Source organism: Sapajus apella, unplaced genomic scaffold (genome assembly GCF_009761245.1).
Source record: "Sapajus apella isolate SASKATOON/1434 unplaced genomic scaffold, GSC_monkey_1.0 scaffold245, whole genome shotgun sequence".
Classification (NCBI taxonomy): domain Eukaryota; kingdom Metazoa; phylum Chordata; class Mammalia; order Primates; family Cebidae; genus Sapajus; species Sapajus apella.
The window spans coordinates 232062-241323 of record NW_022437185.1 but is presented as its reverse complement, the minus strand read 5'-3'; the positions used below and the strand labels follow the sequence as shown (position 1 = coordinate 241323).

General features: G+C 55.0%; 1 protein-coding gene across 1 annotated transcript in view; it reads left to right on the top strand.

Moving 5' to 3' along the window:
- The window catches only part of SPNS3 (sphingolipid transporter 3 (putative)), a 56117-nt gene that overhangs the window by 17474 nt on the left and 29381 nt on the right, over positions 1 to 9262 (top strand). The window contains exon 8 of the mRNA XM_032271692.1: positions 5220 to 5409. Within this exon, the coding sequence (XP_032127583.1) occupies positions 5220 to 5409 (190 nt within the window). The remainder of the gene's footprint in view (positions 1 to 5219; positions 5410 to 9262) is intronic.

Here is a 9262-nt window from a genome sequence, read left to right as displayed (position 1 = left end):
CCTCTTCCTCCCCTCCTCCTCCTTCCCTCTTCTTCCTCTTCCTACCCTCCTCCCCCTCCTCCTCTTCCTTCCCCCCTCCTCCTCCTTCCCTCTTCTTCCTCTTCCTTCCCCCCTCCTCCTCCTTCCCTCCTCCCCCCTCCTTCCCTACTCCCCCTCCTCCTTCCCTCCTACCCCCTCCTTCCCTCCTCCTCCTCCTCTTCCTGTCTTGCCTCTGCCTCACTCCCTGATGCCCAGAGAGAACTCCGTGTAACTTCCAGAACATCCTTGGCTTCTCCCTGGCCTGTGCCTGGGCCTCAGCCATGCCCTTTGCCCAGAACTTTCTTCCCTTTTCTCATCATTACTTATTAAGCTTTTACTTTGGTTCAGGCCGTATGCTGAACATACCTTCTTCTCTTCTCTTCTCCTCTCTCTCTTTCTTTTTTTGAGACAGAATCTCGCTCTGTTGCCCAGGCTGGAGTGCAATGGCACGATCTCGGCTCACTGCAACCTCCACCTCCTAGGTTCAAGCAATTCTCCTGCCTCAGTCTCCCGAGTAGCTGGGATTATAGGCATGCGCCACCACACCCAGCTAATTTTTGTATTTTTAGTAGAGATGGGGTTTCACCATGTTGGCCAGGCTGGTCTTGAACTCCTGACCTTGTGATCTGCCTGCCTTGGCCTCCCAAAGTGCTGGGATTACAGGCGTGAGCCACCGCGCCCGGGTTTTCTTTTCTTTTTTTTTCTTCTCTCCTCTCCTTTCCTTTCCTTCCTTCTCTCTTTCCCTTTCCCTCCCCTCCTCCCTTCCTTCCCTTCCTCCCTTCCTTATTTTATTTCTTTTTTGAGTCAAGGTCTGACTCTGTCACCAGGCTGGAATGCAGTGGTACAAACACAGTTCACTGCAGTCACAACCTCCCAGGTTCAAGCAATCCTCCCACCTCAGCCTCCCAAGTAGCTGGGACCACAGGTGCACGCCACCGTGCCTGTCTATTTTTTGTTTTTTTTTGAGACAGAGTTTCAATCTTGTTGCCTAGGCTGGAGTGCAATGATATAATCTTGGCTGACTGCAGTGTCTGCCTCCCGGGATCAAGTGATTCTCCTGCCTCAGCCTCCCGAGTAGCTGGGATTACAGGCACCCGCCACCACACCCGGCTAATTTTTTTTTGTATTTTTAGTAGAGACTGGGTTTCACCATGTTGGCCAGGCTGGTCTCAAACTCCTGACCTCAAGTGATCCACCTGCCTCAGTCTCCCAAAGTGCTGGGATTACAGGTGTGCGCCACTGCGCCTGGCTTACAAAGTGTATCTTTTCATATATCGTAGGTAGCATTCACAGGTTGCGGAGATTAGGACGTACACATCTTGCAAGGGGATTCATTCAGCCTACCCCTGAGCGGACAGAAGGCCCTGCTGTGGGGGTTCTGCACAGACCTCAGCTGTTAATATCTCCCCTGTGGTGAGGATAAGCCCCTGGGTGAGGGTGAGCAGGGGCAGGAAGCCACAGGACACAGGATTCCAGTTCAGCCAGAAGGAGAACTTCCAACACTCAGCGTGCAAGTGGCCCAGATGGAAAGGGCTGCCTGGGGAGGGGAGTAGTGAGCTTCCTGCCCCAGGGGGCATGTAAGTGGAGGTTGGGCAGCTGCTTGCCAGGGCCAATGTGCAGGGGATCAGTGTAGAACTTACAGATCTTTTTTTTTTTTTTTCTGAGACGGAGTCTCGCTCTGTCACCTGGGCTGGAGTGCAGTGGTGTGATACAGGCTCACTGCAACCTCCGCCTCACAGGTTCAAGCGATTCTCCTGCCTCAACCTCTCAAGTAGCTGGGATTACAGGCACACACCACCACATCTAGCTAATTTTTGTTTTGAGACAGAGTCTAGCTCTGTCGCTCAGGCTGGAGTGCAGTGGCATGATCTCGGCTCACTGCAACTTCTGCCCCCTGGGTTCAACCTCCACTTCCCAGGTTTAAGCAATTCTCCTGCCTCAGCCTCTGGAGTAGCTGGGATTACAGGTGTGCACCACCACACCTGGCTAATTTTTGTTTTGTTTTGTTTTGAGACAGAGCCTAGCTCTTCCGCCCAGGCTGGAGTACAGTGGTGCGATCTCGGCTCACTGCAACCTCCGCCTCCCAGGTTCAAGCGATTCTCCTGCCTCAGCCTCCTCAGTAGCTGGGATTACAGGTGCCTGCTACCATGCCCAGCTAATTTTTGTATTTTTAGTAGACATGGGGTTTCACTGTGTTGGCCAGGCTGGTCTCAAACTCCTGACCTCAAGTGATCCACCTGCCTGGCCACCTAAGCTGGGATTACAAGTGTGAGCCACCGCGCCTGGCTTAATTTTTGTATTTTTAGTAGAGACGGGGTTTCATCCTGTTGGTCAGGCTGGTCTTGAACTGCTGACCTCAAATGATCCGCCCACCTCAGCCCACGGCAGTGCTGGGATTCCGGCTGTGCTGACAGGTCTTTAAGGGCTGTCCTGGCTGTGAGAGTCTGCGATGCCGGAAGGCCCTATGTGGATGGAGGGAACGCGAAGGGCTTGGTGCTGGGGTATGCTCTCTGGCTGCACCTCCCGATCAGGGGCTGGTGGGGGTACCTGTTCAGGCAGCCTGTCTGAATAATCAATCCTAAGTCTCATGCATATATCGAGAGCCTGCCAAGGTCAGCTCAGACCAGGACTCGGAGGCGGCTAGCATTCCTCTGGGATTCCAGTCACCTGACTGGGCTGAGCCAGACCTCGAACCGCTCAGAAGCCTGGGAAGGTTTGGAAAGCACTTCTAAACTACCCAAGGACGCACATGCTTCCTTCTGGCAGGCAGAGGTCCATGAGGCCCTGGTTGTGCCCCTGAGGGGCTGTGTGACCTCAGGCAAGTTCCTGCCCTCTCTGGGCACTACACTGTCTTCTCTACACTGGGAGGATGGTGGAGGGGAATGAACCCATTAGTCCTCAGCCTGCGAGATGGACACTTCACAGATGTTCTTTAAGGGAGAGGTGGTTTTCTCATGGCACAGTTTGTTGGTAACCGTAATCTTGCCTCTGTGACTCTCTTCCATCTTGGTGGGAACTATGAGAATCACAGCAGGGCGCCTGTTCATGCACACACCCCTAGAAACGTTTGGCTCTAGCAGTGGATACGGCCAGGTAGCGAATGGTGGGTGGGGGCTTGGTATTCTGCGGGCAGGAAACAGGCTGGGCCGACACAGGAAGGCCAGCAAGTAGAGGGTGAGTTTGGAGAATTCCCAGTCATTTGTGCGAAGTCAGGGTAGGAGAAGAGAGGGGAAGCTGCCTTGGTCAGTATGGACTGGTCCTGCAGGGCCATCTGTGCTGGCTGGGAGCTTGCTGGGAGGACAGCACGAGCCACTGAGAGGCTGGAAAGACCCTGGTTAGACTGGTGTCTTCAAGAGTTCACGCTGGTCGGTCTCAGCCTTTCCTTTGAGATCCTTTATTTGTTTGTTTTGTTTTTTGAGATGGAGTCTCGCTCTGTCACCCAGGTGGAGTGCCATGGTACGATCTCAGCTCACTGCAACCTCTGCCTCTTGGATTCAAGTGATTCTCCTGCCTCAACCTCCCGAGTAGCTGGGATTACAGGTGCCCACCGCCAAGCCCAGCTAATTTTTGTATTGTTACATTTTTAGTAGAGACAGGGTTTTGCTGTGTTGGCCAGGCTGGTCTTGAATTCCTGACCTCAAGTGATCCACCCGCCTCAGCCTCCCAACGTGCTGGGATTACAGACTTAAGCCACCTTGCCCCGCCCCTTTGAGCTCCTTTAAAAGGAGGCTGGCGGTTGCAGAATGGACGAATAGGGTGAGGATGTATTTTCCAATCCTGGTCTGTCATTTACCGGCTGGGTAATCTTGGCCTTGACCTTTCTCAGCCTCACCTTGTTTGTCTATCTGTCTGGGAATTCTAGGAGGGATCAATGAGCTCATTGCTCCCAGAGTGGGGTCAAGAAAAGACACCAAACCTGTTACTGTTCTCTAGGAATTTCCTGTCCAGGAATGAACCCGGAGACACAGAAGGTGCTGTGAGAACTGATGGGGGTGAAGGGATCAGCAAGGGAACAAAGGAAGGGCATCCCCAGGGAGGCTGTGATGGGTTCTGAAGGATGAGTAGGAGTTCGGTAGGTCAAAAACTAGTGAAGGGTGTTCCTGATAGAGGAATGAAAGTATGAGGTGTGGAGTGGGGAGGGGAAGAAGTTAGAACTGGGGCCTGGGGTTGATGTGAGCCAGAGTCAGGTCACGAAGGACAATGCACGCCATACAGAACTGGGGACAGATCTGGGGGGGGTGTTTGAGAGCTTGTGGAGAATTTCAGGTAGGAGGTGGGTGGGGACAAGGGCAGGTTTTTGTTTTTAAGTTTATTTTTAGAGACAGGTTCTTGCTCTGTTGCCCAGGCTGGAGTGCAGTGGTATGACCGTACTCCCTGTGACCTCGAACCTCTGACCCCAAGTGGTCCTCCTGAGTAGCTGGGACTACAGGTGCATGCCACCAAGCCTGGATAATTTCAACATTTTTCGTAGAGATGGGATCTTGCTGGTCTTGAACTCCTCCCACCACGGATCTGTGTTTGCAGTGCACCTGGGGAGCCTGTCTGGAGGTTACTTTGGAGGGACAGGTCTCCACGGGAAGGATCAGCAAGGGAAGCCAAGCGGAGTTGAAGTGGGTCTAGGAGAGGGCCGGAAGGGACTTCGGTCTCGGGTGCTGCTTGAGAGGGGTTTGAAGACGGGAACTGGAAGGATGGGATTCAAGGAGGGGGTGTGTTCAGGGCCCAGACGAGGGCCGGGTGTGTCACGGGGGCCCAGTCCGTCCACTCACCTCCATTCCTCTCACTATGGGAGCTGGAAAGGCTGGGGCCAGAGCGGGACCCTGGAATGAAGATTTTCAATGGGGCAGTTTTGGGTGGTGGGAGGGTGAGGGTCAATGAAGATGAGGCAGGCTGGGCCCTGGGGAGCTGGGCGATCCCCCACATGGCCAGGGGGATCCCCAGGATGAGGCAGCGGATGGGGCAGGAAAGGGGGTGGGGGAGGGCGGGGGGATACTGGTCCCTGGTCAGGGACTGCAGGCCCTGCGATCATCAGTGAGGAGGGTGGGTAAGGCCTGGGTCATGTCAGGGGTCCACAGCCATGCTCCTTGCAGGCATCAGATCGTGCACTTGGGCCAAGTGGCTAGACCTGGGGCTGGGAGCAGGATGAAATGTCCCTGTGCTGACCCCACCCAGCTGACCAACCCCTCTGCGCTCTTCCCCATCAGCCTGATTTTTGGGTCACTGACCATCATAACCGGCGTCATTGGGGTCATCTTGGGGGCAGAAGTTGCGAGGAGGTACAAGAAAGCCAACCCAAGAGCTGAGCCCCTCATCTGTGCCTCCAGCCTGCTCGCCGCAGCCCCCTGCCTCTACCTGGCTCTCGTCCTGGCCCCGACCAACCTGCTGGTGTCCTACGTAAGTGAGGGGACAGTGTCGGGGGTGAGGGCTCCTGTTTCCATGGGCTCACGCTGGACCTGGCCGTTATGTACATTATGTTATGCCTTCCTTGAGTAGAGCTTGTCATCCCCATTTTATAGATCAGCAAAGGGAAGCTTGGCTGGGCACAGTGGCTCACGTCTGTAATCCCAGCACTTTGGGAAGTCAAGGCGGGTGGGTCACTTGAGGTCAGGAGTTCGAGACCAGCCTGGCCAAGATGGTGAAACATCATCTCTTCTAAAAATAGAAAAAAATTAGCCGGACATGGTGGTGGACACCTGTAATCCCAGCTGCTCAGGAGGATGAGGCAGGAGAATCGCATGAACCCAGGAGGCGGAGGTGGCGGTGAGCCAAGATCGTGTCACTGCACTCCAGCCTGGGCGACAGACGGGACTCCATCTCGGCGGCGGGGGCGGGGTGGGGGGGGGGATATGGGGAAGAGAAGCTTAACACGAGTGCCACAGAACTGAGATTTGAGCCTCACTTTTCTGACTGTAAAAGGTGTCCTCTGAGCTCTGCGTTAATGTGTTAGTTTGAGAAAATAGGACTCATTTATTGCCAGGTCATATTGTGAGCCCAGGAAGAAATAGAGCAATTCTCCCCAGGTCACAGGGGAGGGAAGCAAGGCCCAGATTGGTTATGGCCGGTGTGGACACTGCTTTCAGTCCATAATCACGGTCACGTCGACTGTTCTGAATCCATATCACATCACAGCCCTTCAGGGGTCTTCAGCTGTGGCCATGCCAGCCACGTGGGCACACACGCATCCCAGACTTTACACGTGTCCCTCTCTTGTGCATCCTGAAATCCTCCTTCTGCAAGTCCAAACTCAAAGGCCGCTTGTCCAGAAGCCTTCCCAGACCACTCTGTCCTCAGGCCAGAATTCACGTTCCCACTTGAGCTCATGCTGGTTTGGGTCCCAGGAGGCGCCGAGGGTTATGGGGCCTGTCCACAGACAGGGAGCCCAAAGGGTGGAGACCAGAGCCCAAGAGTCCCGTGTGCAGCAGTGTCACTGGCTCCGCAAAGCCCCAGCCCTGCCCGTCCCCCAAGAGGGGGAAGGGCCACTGCTTCGGGGAGGATGACGCCAGCCCGGCCATAAGCAGAGGGGCCGGGGCTCCCTGCCTCTCCCAGCTCCACGGCCCTGGGCCGGTGCCTGCAGACACGGATGCGCTTGTGTGTACAGCAGGTGCGCGGAGCAGGCTGGACTTGGGAAAAGGGAACCCGGCACGGCTCTGTGGTCCTCCCACTGGTTTGGCTGCATCTCCCACCCATGGCCAGAGCCCATCACTTTTCTAGTCACACGCAGGAGCTAAACAGCCTGGTCCCATTGAAGTCATCAAAATCAAAACTTTGGCCCTGCTTCCAAATAAAGCTGCTGCTTCTTCTTCTTTTTTGTTTTTTTGAGACTGAGTCTCTGTCACCAAGGCTGGAGTGCAGTGGTGTGATCTCAGCTCACTGCAACTTCTGCCTCCTGGGTTCAAGCGATTCTCCTGCTTCAGCCTCCTGAGTAGCTGGAATTACAGGTGCGAGCCACCACCCCCGGCTAATTTTTGTATTTTATTTTATTTTTTGAGATGGAGTCTCGCATTGTTGCCCAGGCTGGAGTGCAGGGGCACGATCTAGGCTCAGTGCAACCTCCGCCTCCAGGGTTGAAGTGATTCTCCTGCCTCAGCCTCCTGAGTAGCTGGGATCACAGGCACGCACCACCACGCCCAGCTAATTTTTGTATTTTTAGTAGAGACAGCGTTCCACCGTGTTGGTCAGTCTGATCTCAAACTCCTGACCTTGTGATCCGCCCACCTCGGCCTCCCAAAGTGCTGGGATTACAGGTGTGAGCCACCCCGCCTGGTCAAGGGCAGAACTCTTTTAATAAATGCTCCCCCAAGCATGACTTCGATGCAGGCGGGCGGGGGCCACATAGGATGGTTCTGTTCTCCCGCGAGTCCTGAAGGTGTGTCTGGCACCTCTTAAGGTGTGGGCGCTGCTCACCCCTTGCTCTCAGCCTTAGGTCTCTGCAGAAATTCCTGAAGACTAGAAAAGTCTTGTCATTCTCTTCTGCATATACCCTGATTTAGGTCTCATGACTGACAACTTTGTGGGAAAGTTTTCTTCTTTCCTCTTTTTTTTTTGAGACAGAGTCTCTCTCCGTTGCCCAGGCTGGGGTGTGGTGTCACGACCTCAACTCACTACAACCTCCACCTCTCAGGTTCAAGCAATTCTCCAGCCTCAGCCTCCCCAGCAGCCGGGACTACAGGCACGGGCCACTAATTCTTCTATTTGTTATTTTTTTTGAGATGGAGTCTCGCTCTGTTGCCCAGGCTGGAGTGCAGTGGCATGATCTCGGCCCACTGCAACCTCCACCTCCCGGGTTCAAGCGATTCTCCTGTCTCAGTCTCCTGAGTAGCTCAGATTACAGACACTCACCACCATGCCCAGCTAATTTTTGTATTTTTAGTAGAGACAGTGTTTCACCATGTTGACCAGGCTGGTCTCGAACTCCTGACTCAGGCTCCCAAAGTGCTGGGATTACAGGCGTGAGTCACCATGCCTGGCTGTTGGAAGGCTTTGTCTTATGCCGCTTGACAGGCTAGAAAACTGAAGTCCACAGATAGAAACAGGTGAATAGTGGGACAGAGACAGAACTCCAACGAATGGCTGGGTATAGTGGCTGACACCTGGAACCCCAGTATTTTGGGAGGCTGACGTGAGAGCATTGCTTGAGCCCAAGAGTTAGAGACCAACTTGGACAACGTAGCAAGACCCTGTCTCTACAGAAAATTAAAAAATGAGGTGGGCATGGCGGCACATGCCTGTAGTCCCAACTACGTGGGAGGCTGAGGCTGGAGGATTGCTTGAGCCCGAGAAATGGAGGCTGCAGGGACCTGTGATCATGCCACTGCAGCCCAGCCTGGGTGGCAGAGTTTCTTTGAGACCCTGTCTCAAAAAGACTATCCAACAACCTCCAAATTGGCTCTGACACCAAAGCCGGTGTCCTTCCTAGTGCACTGACCCAGGAACAGAGCTGCGTATACCCCAGGAACTAGCAAATACCTCAGTGCTTACTGACCGAGGGAGGGGGCATCACTTCTGGCTGATAGGAGCCGTGGGGGCTTGGGGGTCCTGACCTCGCAGGGAGGCTGCAGCCCAGGCAGATGGAGGCCCCATCAGAGCCGTCCCTGCACCAGCCAGCTGGGGCTGGGGCCCCCCTGCCAGCCCTGCTTCTGCCACTGCCTTGGTTGGTTGTGGGAGGTGGCTCCTTGGCTGGGTTTTGGGGACACAGCTGCCCCCCACCCCCTGCCGGCACCCTGCAGCCTGGCACATCTCCAGAGCTGGTTGGCTCATCTAGAAATGACATTGCGTCTTGGCTGCCAAAGCCAGCTGGAGAAACTCATATTTAGACCTGCCCTGGGGGTTGGGGCTGAGGGGTGGAAAGGCGGGCAGGGCCAGGGTGCATCCATCCGCTGGCGCTGGGAAGCTGCTGGGTACCCACTGACGCCGAGCCGCTGTGACCAGAACTCTAACCCTCCAGATCCCGCCCCCACCCCGTGGCTCTGCCTGTGCCTCCGTAGTGTGCTTGGATGTTCTGAGCTGAGATTCAGGCTCCAGTTCCTCCTCTTCAACAGCTGTCAGTCGCAAAGCCCTTGACCTCTCCAGAGTCCACCCGCCCATCTCTGTCCTCCCTGCCCGTCCCTGGCTCATGCCTTGCTGTCTTTCTCCAGAACTGTTCCAGAAGCCACCTTACTGCTATGCTTGTCTTCCTGCTCACCCACCACAATCTGTTCTTCAGTTCTTCACATGCTGCCAGAGCTCCCTCCCTCCCTCCCTCTCTCTC